General features: G+C 34.9%; 1 protein-coding gene across 1 annotated transcript in view; it reads left to right on the top strand.

Annotated features, from left to right (window-relative positions):
- MMP16 (matrix metallopeptidase 16) overlaps positions 1–15,633 on the top strand; it is a 349,628-nt gene that overhangs the window by 289,471 nt on the left and 44,524 nt on the right. The window contains exon 7 of the mRNA XM_060115643.1: positions 4,210–4,348. Coding sequence (XP_059971626.1) covers positions 4,210–4,348 — 139 coding nt within the window. The remainder of the gene's footprint in view (positions 1–4,209; positions 4,349–15,633) is intronic.

Genomic DNA, 15,633 nt, shown 5'->3' with positions numbered 1-15,633 from the left:
CAGTAACATCATCATTTTCAAATGCAGACAGCAGGCAGACAATTTTTCTGTACAGCTGTCAGCAAACAATGTGCAGATTAGATTATAAACCAGAATTTTTAAGGGAACAGAAGAAAAGCAAACTGTATTTCTCTTGTATGTTACTGCTTTGTGATATATACCATGGATTTGTTATCTTTGTGAACAAAATGGTCTGTCTGTGTCCCATACTACATGGAAAGAAAAATCTATGTGTAAACTCCAAAGTGTTCGTATCTGAAGTGAAATATTGGTGTTTAAGTAAGAATTCCTATTTGGTAATTTTTAAGCACGATGCTTTTTCACAAGTTGACTTTGCATATGTGCTAGCTGTGATTATTTTTAGTGTATCCTATCCCTTCCCACCCTTTTCTATAAGAGGTGTAGCCAAAAAGAGGTCAGAGGCAAGATACAAACAATATTTTTAGGGGGCTGTAGAGGTGATTCCTCATTCTTTCCTTTACATCATAGGCCAAACAAAACATACATTGTTTGGAAAGGTGAAAACATTTATGTTTCTCATCCACCCATGGTTCAAAGTCCTTTATATATCTTACCCTTGCAGAAAATGAAATATGTACTAATCATCTTTCCATTCATAGCACTTTTGTGCTCTTGTGACTCCCATAGAGCTTTTGGCTTCTAAAAAAAAAAAAATCACTTACTTTAACTTTGCCCTTTCCTCCTAACTTTTGTTTTCTTTCAAGAAATACTTACTGAGCTTCTACAATGTGCAAGGCATTTTCCTGGAAATAGGAAGCCATAAGAAAACAAAAGACAGACCCATTTGCCATCATTGAGCTGATGTTCTTGTGGAGAGGGAATGGACAAAAAATAAGTAAAACATGTATTGTGTAAAACAGTGGTAAATGTAATCGATGGTGACAAAGCAGAGGAAGGGGGAGAGTAAAAGCAAGTATGGGTGGGTGGAGTGAGGGGCTTCAATTTTAGATAAGGTGGTCAGAGAAAGTTTCATTTGGAAGGATAATTTGCACTGAGACCTCAATAATATTTTATTTTTTATTTTTATTTTTTTTGCTTTACAACAAATTTAATCAGTTATACATATACATATGTTCCCATATCCCCTCCCTTTTGTGTCTCCCTCCCACCCTCCCTATCCCACCACTCCAGGCAGATTGGAAGAATCAACATTGTGAAAATGACTCTACTACCCAAAGCAATCTACAGCTTCAATGCAATCCCTATCAAACTACCACTGGCATTTTTCACAGAACTAGAACAAAAAATTTCACAATTTGTATGGAAACACAAAAGACCCCGAATAGCCAAAGCAATCTTGAGAACGAAAAATGGAGCTGGAGGAATCAGGCTCCCTGACTTCAGACTATACTATAAAGCTACAGTAATCAAGACAGTATGGTACTGGCACAAAAACAGAAAGATAGATCAATGAAACAGGATAGAAAGCCCAGAGATAAACCCACGGACATATGGTCAACTTATCTTTGATAAAGGAGGCAGGAATGTACAGTGGAGAATAATATTTTAAATATCCTCTCTCTGCAAATTAGTCACAAGCACTTTTTCTGAAGTGGCCATCTATAGTGACTGTGGTATGTGTTTATATCATCTGTGACAGAATACTTGCTAAATTATTTGTACCATTGAATGCTGCTAAATAGAGGAGTTGTGAATAAACTGAATAGAATCACAACCTGAGCATCTACAATTTATATGACTCTCTGCCAAGGCTACTATCAGTGAGAAATAATCATGAATTCACCTATGCTTCCACATTACCTTGAGAAGATTTGCAAATTAACTCTGCTTATCTTGAGGGAGTAATTTCATTTCTTACTTCATTAGTGGCATTTTGGGATTGTACTTCTATCTTCTGACTGCAGCCTATTTGTCCCAAAGAGCCACTGGTCCTGTCTCAGTATAGGGGAGATTCTATCAATGTGAAGAATTTCTCTGAGAAAAATTGGAATATATTTCCAGGGTTTTCATCCAATTTCTTCCTATTCTTCATCTTAGAGAGCTTTTTGCTTAATTGTTCCATAAATAATCATGGCCATTTATTTCTTTGTCAGAATCCAGTAGGTTTTTAGCCATTTTTATTTATTTTAGGATATATATTACAATAATTTAAAATATTTTATGTGGAGATTGGAATGACTTTAACACCCAGGTAAAAACCCCTGCTGCAGCTAGACCAAGATGCTGTTTTTGTTTTAAATTATCAGAATATCATCTGCTCACATACTACTGACATTAAAGTTTGGATCTTAATGTCCATACATATTTTCTTAGATCGATCTTTTCATGAAATAACTTTGTAATTTAAAATCAGCTTAATGTATCTCCTGCACGTGGATCAAAACATATATTAATTCAGGATACCTGGTACTATTGAAATTATCAACATAAGGTCAATAACATAAGGAGATGTTGTGGGAAGGAGATGCATGTCTAGAGCCAAAATATGACTAAAATTTGAAGAAGAAATAAGGAACAAGACAAAATTGTAAACAGAACTATAAACAGGAAAACCAGGGTACCTAGTTTCAATATAATTTTAACAGTAACCACCAAGAGTTTTAATGCTACCATGTGCCAGATCCTCAGAAAGTCCTTTACATTTAATATAGTAATCATACTATGAGTCAGTTATTGGTAATAACTCAGTGACTAGCACCTCAACCAAGGTGACACAGTTATTAAAGAACAGAACAAGAATAGAATGTGAACTCAGTCATTAATTAAGCTACTTCTTCCTTTACCTATAAATAGCAAAAAAAGTAAAGAAGACAGCCCATTATAACTAGAGCAAAGTCCAATTATTCAAAGATTACTAAGAAAATTTTAATATTTTGGATTGATTTAGATAGGAAGAAATCTCCTTTTTATCATATCACCTGAAATCAAAGAATCCTTAGTAGATTGTGTGTGTGTGCATGAATGAATATATGAATAACTGACAAATTCTAGGAAATCTAGTCAGGCTAACCTATTCTTAGCCAAAAGCTTGGGAAAGCTCTATAATAAATCACTTACTCATACCTAAGCTGGGGGAAGAGAGCAGAGAACAATTGAAATGGAAATATTTTTGTGATATGCACTTATCTAAATAGTACAAATGTATAACTTGCATGTAAAATTCTGTTTGTAAATACTGAAATAAAATGTAATAGTAAATTTTATTTATTTATTTATTTATTTTTTTTGGCGGTATGCGGGCCTCTCACTGCCGTGGCCTCTCCCGTTGCGGAGCACAGGCTCCGGACGCGCAGGCCCAGCGGCCATGGCTACTGGAGACTAATTTTTTAAATATACCTAGTTTTTCTAATATTAAAGCACTTTGGATAGTTTCTAAATTACTCCAAAAGTTTCAATAGAAAACAATTTAATGTCATCAGATATACATTTTGGGGAGAGTTTTTGCCCTTAGTGAGAATTTATGGTGAAAAATATTGTGTGTAGTCTAATTATTAAGTCAACAATATTTATGAATACCTGCTATGTAGCAAGTCATATATATTACTCACTAGAGATAAGAGTAAACACATTTAATATAAAACGGCCTGTGCTATGACTGAGTGAAGCACAGGTTATTATGAGAGCAAATAGGAGAGGCAATTGACCCAGATTGGAATCCACTCTGATGACCTTCCTTCAAGATTACTTTGTTCATTTAAGGTGACAATATAATTTATCATCCAAACCAGGACACATTTGAAAGTGAAAGAGGACTCTACTTATAATTACATGGGAAAGTAGTTGTAACATGGGCATACCAGGAGGCATGGCCTCCCTATTTCATCCCAACACTTCAGGTGGAGATCTTGCATATGTCTATAAGTGCAAAGGTTCATATGTGTTCGTATGCTGCTCTTATATTTTGGAAAGCTCACTTAATCCACAAATCTGACAGGGACTTGTCTGTGCTACCTCTGTTTTTCAATCTAGAAAGCCCTGGAGATAATGTAAACTGTCAATATTAAGTATTTTTACATTATCTTTTTAACCACAATGTATGGATTAGACATTGGGTAGTTTACTACAGAACATTTGTGATCATTCTGGGCAAGGTAGCTGTTTCTTTGACTGTTCTGATACAGGCCAGTGATAACAGCACTAGCTTAGCTGTGAAAGCATTAAACCATCGCACAGGGAAATTCCCGGAGGCCTCACCTTTGTTGAAAGATGCTTGTGTTTGGTTTGTAGGACCAGTGGTTTTGGCGAGTGAGAAACAACAGGGTGATGGATGGATACCCCATGCAAATTACTTACTTCTGGCGGGGCTTGCCTCCTAGTATCGATGCAGTTTATGAAAACAGTGATGGGAATTTTGTCTTCTTTAAAGGTAAGGAATGTTTCCCATGTATTGCTCTGCTGTATCTTGGCCATTTTGCCCAGGGCCTTGTTACAGATATAGAGATGAATAAGTAAAACCTGTTGAGTGAGGTTAGGTAGCTAATTCATTTTATAAAATGAACCACATATGTTTGCTACAAATATAAATGAAGTAAAATCAAAGATAATTTTTAATTCTCTAACATATTTTCTCATATGGTATCCTCATTTGTAAGTCAAATTTAGGAGGCATTGTGATCACTTAGAATTTTTAGATTTGGCCTAAAAGCACCAGAAAAATAAATACACAAATAAGTGAATGGATTAATGAATGAATTAAACACCATTTTTCTATTAACTAAAGGATTTGTTTTTTTTTTAAGAGCATTTGGAGTTGCTTGCTGTTTTTATGCAATGAAATCCATTTCACTTCTTATTTTCATATATAATCTCTTAAACTTTACTTGATTTAGTCAGTTTATGTTAAATAGTTTTCAATAAACTAGGAAATTGCTCATAAAGGCAAGGAAAGCTTATGAGTAGAAAATATTCACCGAATCATTTTACCCAATAAAATTTATTATTTGTTATTTATCTGAGTGAAAAAATTCAATTGCACAAATACTAATGTCTAACATGCAAAAGTGAAATTATCTAGTAAAGTGAACTTAAGTCAAGTGACTGGTACTCCATCTTCTAAACTTACTAATATTCGAATCAATAAATCTTAAGTCTATTGGGGGAGCAGGGTACACAGACTGACTGAGTTGTAGGACTGAGAGAATTGTGAAGAGAACATGATCTGAGAAAAACTAGAGTGCAGAATGAATATGATTGAATGGATTGGCCAAGAGCCTAAAGGACTGAGAATAAGCTTAAATAAGGATTGAGATTGAGGGGAAAGAAAAGGGATCTTAGCCAAAAAGAAAAAGGCAATTATTCTCAGGATCAAACTAGAAGAATTCATAGCAGTGATGAGAGTAATGAAAACAGAGGGTTTGAGAGACACTTGTGATATTTTAAGTGAAGCCCAAACCACCCATGTAAAGTGAAAGTGTATACTCAGAATTTATCTTTACAAATTGTAACTTGAGAAAGAGGGGTATAGTATATTAATTATAAGAACATGATGATCCTGCATTCATTCTGCCAATTTTGAGCACTTGCTAGCTGTAAGAACTGAACAGCTACTCAGTTCCCTTTACCTCAGTTTCTCCACCTGGAAAATGGGATTAGTAGTGCTCCCCATCTCAAAATTAGTTTAAAGACTAAATTAATGACTACTTGTGAAGTGCTTGGTACACGTGAGCCCTCAATAAATGCCAACTATTACTGCCGCTGGTCTGATTACTATTAATATTCCTGCAATCTATAATAAGTGTATAAAGGAAGTAACCAAAAAAAAGCAATTATTCTCAGGATCAAGCTAGAAGAATTCATAGTAGTGAGGAGAGTAATGAAAACACAGGGTTTGGGAGACTCTTGTGATATTTTAAGTGAAGTCCAAACCACCCATGTACTGTACCATTGTGGACAATGTACATGTACTGTACCATTGTGGACAAAGAAAAGATACATCTAAATGTTCTGAATCTTAGGGGCATGATATTTGGAGAAAAATTACCTCCCATAAACTCTTCTTTGGTCCTGTGCTCGGTAGCAGCAGAAAATGTGAAGAATAAACCCTAGGCAGCCTATGGCTTGAGGGCTGTCCCATGGGGCCCTGTCTCATCACAGGATCAATAGTGCTTTCTGACAAAACTGCCTGAGGAGAACCTGCCACAGTCATAAATCAGTGTTCCTACAGTTCTTTATTGCCTCAGAGCCTTCTCACTTTTTTCATGTTGTCTCTCCTCACTCACTTCTCTGGAATGGCTAGTTCATTTTCATCTTTTAACAGCTGGCATAAACCGGACCTCCACAGGGTGCCCACCCTGCCCACTCCATTTCAAGCAGTATCTTCCAACTTGCATAGCTCTTGTAAAAATTTGAAATTATCTACAGAATGCAAATGTAAATTTCATGAGATATGGAGCTTGTTTATATTTTCCTGCATACCACTGTATTTTCAGTTCCCAGAACAGTGTTGGGTGCAAAGTAGGTGCTTAACAAACATTTTAATAAAAACAATATGGCTAAATATTGATTTGACTCAATGAGATATTTCTTATGTCATGATGTTAACAGCAGGAAAAACTCTGTCTCTTGTCACGTATATATTAAACTTTTAGAAAGTTTAGCTTGTTAGTGGTGTCTTCTTGATATATTGTCTGTATCAGGAAATGTCTAATCTTAGAACTTTGTCACTCCAAGGACCCTGCTGTGATGTTTCCTTCCTCCAGTTTACTCTCCACATTGCCTTCAAATAAACCTTCTCCAAACCCAGCTATGAACATCAGCTCCCTTATTCCAAACATCATTGCTTATCCAGAGGGAGCCACAAGCTCTGGTTGTTTCCAATAAGACCACTCCCTTCTCTGGTATCTATCTCATTATTGGCAGGAGAGTTAAGAGTCCTAGAACCCTGAGATTTGGGTGACACACCACTCCCTTTCCTACCCTTCTCACAACAGTCACAATCAAAACGAGTGTCTCAGTTTGCCACAATCTCTTTATGGCTTTTATCACCTCAAATTCTAGATAATCAGATTAACTCTCATCCCAAGACCATCATCCCCACCTTGCTCTATGGACCTTGAGACCACCTCATCTCTAGCAGTCCAATTTCCCTCCCTGTTTAATTTTCTACATATCATCCAGAAAACTATATGTTTCACTTATTTATTGCTCATCTGTATCCCTCTCATTAGAATATCAGTTCATAAGGTCAAGGTTTTCTCTAGTTTTTTTTTTTTAATACTGTTGCACTAACAAAGGAGTAATCTCCAAAATATACAAGCAGTTCATGCAGCTCAATATCAAAAACACAAACAACCCAATCCAAAAATGGACAGAAGACCTAAATAGACATTTCTCCAAAGAAGATATACAGATTGGCAACAAACACATGAAAGGATGCTAAACATCATTAATCATTAGAGAAATGCAAATCAAAACCATAATGAGGTATCACCTCACACCAGTCAGAATGGCCATCATCAGAAAATCTACAAAAAATAAATGTTGGAGAGGGTGTGGAGTAAAGGGAACCCTCTTGCCCTGTTGGTGGGAATGTAAATTGATACAGCCACTATGGACAACAGTGTGGAGGTTCCTTAAAAATCTAAAAATAGAACTACCATGTGACCCAGCAATGCCACTACTGGGCATATACCCTGAGAAAACCGTAATTCATAAAGAGTCATGTACCACAATATTCAATGCAGCACTGTTTACAATAGCCAGGACATGGAAACAACCTAAGTGCCCACCAACAGATGAATGGATAAAGAAGATGTGGCACATATATACAATGGAATATTACTCAACCATAAAAATAAATGAAATTGAGTTATTTGTAGTGAGGTGGATGGACTTAGAGACTGTCATACAGAGTGAAGTAAGTCAGAAATAGAAAAACAAATACCATATGCTAACACATATATATGGAATTAAAAAAAATGGTTCAGAAGAACCTAGGGGCAGGACAGGAATAAAGATACAGACGTAGAGAATGGACTTGAGGACATGGAAAGGGGGAAGGGTAAACTGGGACGAAGTTAGAGAGTGGCATGGACATATATACACTACCAAATGTAAAATAGATAGCTAGTGGGAAGCAGCCACATAGCACAGGGAGATCAGCTCGGTGCCTTGTGTCCAACTAAAGGGTGGGATAGGGAGGGTAGGAGGGAGACACAAGAGGGAGAAGATATGGGGATATATATATATGCATAACTGATTCACTTTGTTATACAGCAGAAATTAACACACCATTGTAAAGAAATTATACTCCAATAAAGATGTTAAAAAATAAACAAACAAGCAAACAAAAAAATAAATAATGGGCAAAAGGGGCATAAAATTATAGCATATTGAGAGCTTTAGAACAAATCTTATTGAGTACTTATTAAGTGTCACTAAACATCTTTCAACTGACGGGCAGGGAAAGCAAGCCTCTTAAACCACAAAATAAACATTTTCTAAGTAAAAAACAAACAAACAAACAAACAAACAAATAAATAAATACTGTTGTATCCCCAAGATCTTAAACCAGGAGTTGACAAACTTTTTCTGTAATGACCAAATAGGAAATATTTTAGCCTTTGAAGCCCGTACCATCTCTATTACATATCCTTTTATTTTTTTTAACCTCCAAAAATGTAAAAAGTCTTCTTATATCATGGGCTGTATGAAAACAGGTCGTTTGTCCTACTTTGCTGAACTCTGTTTTAAACAATGACTGGAATGTAGTAAACACTAAACAAATAATTATTGAATGAATGAAGAATAAAATTCAAGTCCCAATCTGTATTTGTATTCACAGCTCTATACACATTGGTCTCAGCCTATACCAGCCATCCTGGATAACTGTTACTAATGTATTTAAGCATTATTCTTCTCCCAGTTGTTCTTTTCTTTGGCCCTCTTTCCCTTTTATTTCTTTCTCCTTTATGTTTTTCTTTTCTAATCTGTACTATACAGCAGTACTTGTACTTAACTAGCTTAGTCTTTTATTCCTTCTGTTTACCTGATGCCCATGTTGGTACACAAAGTTATTTAATCATATACTTCCTAAATGTACGTAGTGTTAGCCTTGCTTTCATCTTACATAAGAATTTGAAGGTGTGGATTTGAATATAACTATAAACTAATATTATAATTTTAGTTATAAAATATAAATACTGTCTTAGTAATATAAATAAAGCATATGTTATATTCAAGTGAACTTTAATAAATATCCTAACAATAGGAAGCTGCTAGATACAATTAAAACTTCATATTTTGGTATAATTTGTATAATTTTTGAACTTTGGGCAAAATTGTATGTGTTTGTACTTTATATGCAGTGGGAGTTGTCAGTACACAATTATAAAAACATATATTGCTTGCCTTCTATAGATGTGATCAATTTTATATTCTTAATAGAATTCTATTGCTTTTTGATATGTAAAAGTGTAGTATAAGGGTGGTCTCTGCTTCCAGCCAAGATGTAATAATAGGCATCAGATTTATCCTTCCACCTAAAACCACCAAAAATTAGACAAATTATATAAAGTGCTGATTTTCACGACATTGAACATCAAGAAATAAAGGCAGTGAATCTTGAGAGCTAAAAACAAAGAGAAATAAGCCAAGAAACTGCCCCAGTTTCCTGCCTTGAAAGAATTTCCAGGCTGTGCCCCAACATACAGAAATCTAAGCAGAGCTCAGAAGATTCTCTTAGTTGAGGAGATAGAGCTGAGAGTCAAGTGAGAATAAGGTGACTACAGTTCACAAGACAAAGTAATGCAGAGGAAAGAGCTGCACAGAGTGAAGACCCAGAGATTAGCAAAGAAAACTCCTAAGGGATGGGAGAGACAAATGGTCAGCATATGTGTGTAAGGATGCACCTGAAGTGTGGAGAAAAAACCTTGTGATAGATATAAAAGAATGCCTGACTTTCACATAGGGCTAACAGTACTTGTTCCTACCAGCCACGGGTTGTCCATGGGCACTGGATAGAGTACTGAGAAGAGTCTTGCCTCAGTAGTGGGGAATAATTATCCCAGAAGGAGCACTGTTTCAGTCCTACCTAACAAATCTTAAAACACCTGAAGTAATCAAATTGTTTCTAAGTAACAGTCCTAGAACAAAGCTCAAGAATAATTATAGGGATATAAAAATATTCACCCAACCAGGCAAAATTCACAATGTCTGACTTTCCCCATAAGATCAGGAACAAGACAAGGGTGTCCATGCTTATCAATTCAATTCAACATTTTACTGGAGGTTTTATCTAGTGTAATAAACATAAAGTAAAACTGTCAATATGTTCACAGACAACATGACTGTCTATGTAGAAAATTGGATGCCATCAACCAATTATCTATAATTGATCAGTGAGTTTAGCAAAATTTCAAGACATAAGACCATAATACAAAAATTAATTGTATTTCTATATGTTTTCAAGACTGTGAAGGGTCTAAGACTTTACCTTATTTGTAAACTAGCAAGTTAGCCTGCCACACTTTCGTGAATGTTAGCAGAAGACATGAGATTCCTGACTCAGAGAAAAAGACAGACTCAAAAGCAGTAGCCATTTGTATGAGTTCCCTGAGCCCCAGTTCTCAAGTGGTGACATGAACTGGGCCTATTAACACCTATACTTGTAATCAGTTACGTGCAGGAGAGGAACCACAAGCTTAGAGAACCTAAAAATTTTTAACACATTTATTGGAGTATAATTGCTTTACAATGTTGTGTTAGTTTCTGATGAATAACAAAGTAAATCAGCTATATGTATACATATATCCCCATATCCCCTCCCTCTTGCGTCTCCCTCCCACCCTCCTTATCCCACTCCTCTAGGTAGTCACAAAGCACTGAGTTGATCTCCCTGTGCTATGCAGCTGTTTCCCACTAGCTATCAACTTTACACTTGGTAGAGTATATATGTTAATGCCACTCTCCCACTTCATCAATAAGCAGTAAGCTGCTTAACTTTTCCCCAGAGGGGGCCTTTTATTTATTTAATTAAAGAGTAAACAAACTCTCCCTTTATTGTGGAGGGAGATGTTTTCTCTATAACCTAAGATTGTTGATATGCAAACATCTTTGGAAATAAATTCCAAAAGAAAGGCATTATCAGTGCCTCTGCTCATGAGACATGCTGAGAAGCAAGTGACCTAGGGAGAATTTTCTCCTGTCACATACTAGCAAAGAATAATCAATAATTGAATTTTTTTTAAAAAAATTAAAATGACATCAAAAATATCAAATATTTAGGGATCAATCCAAATAAAATGTGTATGACCTAGACACTGAAAACTACAAAAATTTGCTAAATGAAAGTAAAGACAAATGGACAAATATGCCTTATTCATGGCTTCAAGAACTTGATATTATTACAATGTCAATTCCTGCCAAATTTATCTATAGATTCAGTACAATCCCAATAAAAATCTCAGCAGGCATTTTTGTAGTAACTGTTAAACTGATTCTAAAATTTGTATGCAAATTCAAAAGACCTAGTATAGACAAAACCTGTTTGAAAACATTACTTGATTTCAAGTCTTATATTTTTTTTATTTTTTTTTAATTTTTTGGCCTTGCCGTGCAGCTTGTGGGATCTTAGCTCCCCCACCAGGGATCAAACCTGGACTCTCTGCAGTGGGAGCTTGGATTCCTAACTACAGGGGATTACCTCAAGTCTTATCTTAAAGCTACATTAATCAAGACAGTAACCAAGACAGTGTGTCATAGGTGTAAAGATAGAAAAACTAGATCAGTGAAACAAAATAGAGAGTCCAGAAATAGACTAAAAATATATATGAACAAGTAACTTCTGACAATAATACAGAGAAAACTTAGTGGAGAAAAGATAATTTTTCAACAAATGGTGCTGAAAATATAGGATGTTCATATGCAAAAAAAAAAAATAAATTCTAATCCACACCTTGCACCATTTATAAAAATGAATTCTAAGTGGTCCAAACCTAAATGTAAGACATATAACTGTAAAACAGCTAGAAAAAATTAGGATAAAAATATATGAGACTATGGCTTAAACCAAAATTTCTTATATTTAATGCCAAAATCACAAGTCATAAAAGAAAATGGTAAATTGGACATCAAAATTTTTTAAATTTACTCTTCAAAGACACTAAGAGAATAAAAAGACATGCCATTAACTAAGAGAAAATATTTGCAAACACAGGTATAAAAAAGGTTTTGTAACCAGAATATGTAAAGAATACTCAAAACTCAATAAAAGGAAAGCAAGCAGCTCAAAAATAAGCAAAGGGGGCTTCCCTGGTGGCACAGTGGTTGAGTGTCCACCTGCTGATGCAGGGGACACGGGTTCGTGCCCCGGTCTGGGAAGATCCCACATGCCATGGAGCGGATGGGCCCGTGAGCCATGGCTGCTAAGCCTGCCCATTCGGAGCCTGTGCTCTGCAACGGGAGAGGCCACAACAGTGAGAGGCCCACGTACCATGAAAAAAAAAATAAATAAAGTAAGTAGGTAAGCAAAGGGTTTGAACAGAAATATCAACAAGGATAATGTACGGATGCCATGTAAGCACATGAAAAGATACTAAGCAATATTAGTCATTAGGGGAATGTAAATTAAAACCACTATAAGATGCATATTTGTTAGAGTGGCTAAATTTAAAAAGACAGACCATGCCAAAGCAACCATGCCAAGATGACAATTTGTTTAAAAGTTAAATATTCAGACACCATTGCACTCAGGCATTTCCCCAAGTGAAATGAAAACACTTGTGCAAAGACATCTACACAAATATTCAAAGCAGACATATTTGTGATAAACAAAAACTGAAAACTATTCATATATCCTCAATAGGTGAATAGCTAAACAAACTATGGAATATTCATATAATGGAATACAACTCAGCAATAAAAAGGATGAAGTACTGATTTGAACTATAAATGAATGAAGCTCAAATAATTATGCTGAGTTAAAAAATTCAGACAAAAACCAAGTACATTCTGTACTGTTATATTAATATAAAATTCTAGAAAGTGCAAACTAATCTATAGTGATACAAAGTACCTCAGTGTTTGTCTGAGGACAAGTGAGATAGATTGGGCAATATAGAATACAGAGAGGCATAAGAAAACATTTCAGGGTGATGAACATGTTCATTATTTTGATTATATAGATCTGCTGGATATGCTGACAGATATATACATATGTTGAAACCAATTACATATTGTAAACATGTGCTGTTTATTGCTTGTCACATCAGTTTATGTTGGAATAGTTTAAGTATTTCATAAATTTAAATATATTGGTGATCATGGGTAGTAAAATTTTATTCCTTCATTGTTCCACAGCATATTAATTATGAACATCCAAATTAATACTGTTCTGGTTCAGTCACTTACTTAAGCCCAGTGATAATCAAGCAGGGTGTCCCCATATAACAGAGATGCCTCATTCCCCAGCAACCTCTCTTCTTGGTTAAAGCTCTTGTGCTACTGAGAACAGTAACATGAGACATTAACTAAATATTAATATAGAATTAACCCATTTACTGCAGATATCATATTTAAAATTATATAATCTCAATTTAATTTAGATGTTACAACTTACGATTATTATATTTTCAAATAAGTGTTCATATTGGAAATGACTATATAACATATTTTGATGCCCACATTTTGAATAATTCCATATTTGTTATTTTATATTACTTATCTATGTTCTATTTCTTGCTCTCTATTCTAATTTCCCTAGTCTTATTTTTGTTTATATTTTACCATTTTATCACATTTTTGCATAATGAAACAAGGTATAAGTAAGTAGTTAAATATCTTAAGGAATTTTCTTTTCAACCTCACATCTATAGTTTTTGTTTTTGTTTTTCCTTAAGAAGCCAGTTCTTAATATCTCCCTTCACTGGTCAAGATGCTACTCAGTATAGCTGTGTATATTTGAGTGTAAGGCTGGTTGTATAAACTGCGGGCCTTTCTACTCCATGCTAGCCAGTCTCTTTGTTTGGTATATGTGACACAAGGTATACCTGGCATTGTTTAGAATAATGATGTCTAAACAGACCCCCTCATTCCTCTACTTGATATTTATCAGTGAAATGCGTCAGTCTCTCCTATTTATGTTCAAAATTTGGTTTATTTAGTAAGAAAGCCCCAGAAATAGAAAGTGTATTGCACTTCAGGGAAGTAATATGCTTTTCTCCAGCAACTTAATGTACTACACACTTTGTGCTAGTCAGCTGTCTGAATATCACTCAGGTAAATCCTGTATAATAATGTTTTATAAGCACAATCAAGCCAGGTGTTTATATCCTCGATTACTAGTCATGTTCAGGCTGAATGGTTATGAGTTAATAATATCAAAAATCTATGTTAGAAATTGAGCTGGTGTAAAGTCCTACAAGAGTTGGATGTAAATTTAAAAAACACCTTCAGGGTTGTCCAAATCAGTAGTAGTCAAAATTAAGTAGTTGAAAAGTTGTCGCAAAAGTTGTCTCGTATTTTTGCTATCACTCAATAACTTTTAAGCGGGACTTAACCTATTTGATATTTTCATTTCAAGAGGCAAAAATCTCTTATAGAATAGGAACCAAAATATCTGAGGCAGAATAGAGGAGGGTTATAAAATTTGGGAATAAAAAAGGCATACAAAAGATGCATATCAAGAGAGAAAAGTTGTCTAAAATATGTGGTACCAGAAGATGACAGAAAAAAGAGAACTTTTGCTTAAGAAATGGTTTATGTGACTTGCATTACTACTTTATTTCAAATGCTCATAAACTGCAATTTATTTATGCTGCTTACAAATCATCGCTTTTGAAAGATTTAGGAAATGCTAATGAAGTTCATTTAATGTAGAAATACATTGCTTCTTACATAGTAAAATGGATAATCTAAAAGATATTTTAATATAAATAGATGAATATAAGGATTACTTATTTCTGTATAGGAAATAATGGAAAATTGATGCTTAAAAAAGTTACATTAAATTAAGAAATTTACATTCAGTGGCCTTGGTGTACACAATAATAGATTTATAACATGTAAACTGTGCTATTTTTTGAATTAAAAGTATTCAGAAAATTTTAATATTAATGTTGATATTTTATATTGACATGAAGTGACCATCTAAACCAAGGGGCCAAACATTGAATATTTGAAAATCTCACTTGGTATTTTACCTCTATGTATTTATAATTATTCAGAAAATCTAATGTATGCTTTTCTTATGGCTGTTTTTATTTATACTTCAAACTGCAATATTTTTTCATCAATAGTACTTGTGTGTTGAAATGTTCCTCATTTTCAAAAACTTTTGTCACATCCTTTTATTTCTTGTGTTTGAGTTTGAGTTCGTTAGGAAGCAAACACTATGATAAAGTTACAGGGAGGGAAGTAAACTTGTGAAAGATAAAGAGGGAGGAAGCAGGACTGGCACGGAGTCTTGGCAAGCCCAACAAGGAACTCCAGGGCAAAGATTGCCCACTAGAGAAGTCCCAGGTAGGGAAGAAATAGCCAGAATCTAGTACCTGCTGTGCTCAGTCAGGAAGCTGGAAGCTGCCCAAACAGAGCATGGCCTGACAAAAGGTACGCAGCTGACTGCTTAGCCTAACTAACAGATCCAAAGGCATTCAGCTGAATGGCCAGTTCTTTTTTCAAGGGAGATCTAAGCCACTCACCTCAGTGTCTGCCAAA

Source organism: Mesoplodon densirostris, chromosome 13, assembly GCF_025265405.1.
Source record: "Mesoplodon densirostris isolate mMesDen1 chromosome 13, mMesDen1 primary haplotype, whole genome shotgun sequence".
Classification (NCBI taxonomy): domain Eukaryota; kingdom Metazoa; phylum Chordata; class Mammalia; order Artiodactyla; family Ziphiidae; genus Mesoplodon; species Mesoplodon densirostris.
Note: the sequence above shows the minus strand (reverse complement) of the source record. Positions and strands in the feature narration are given on the sequence as shown.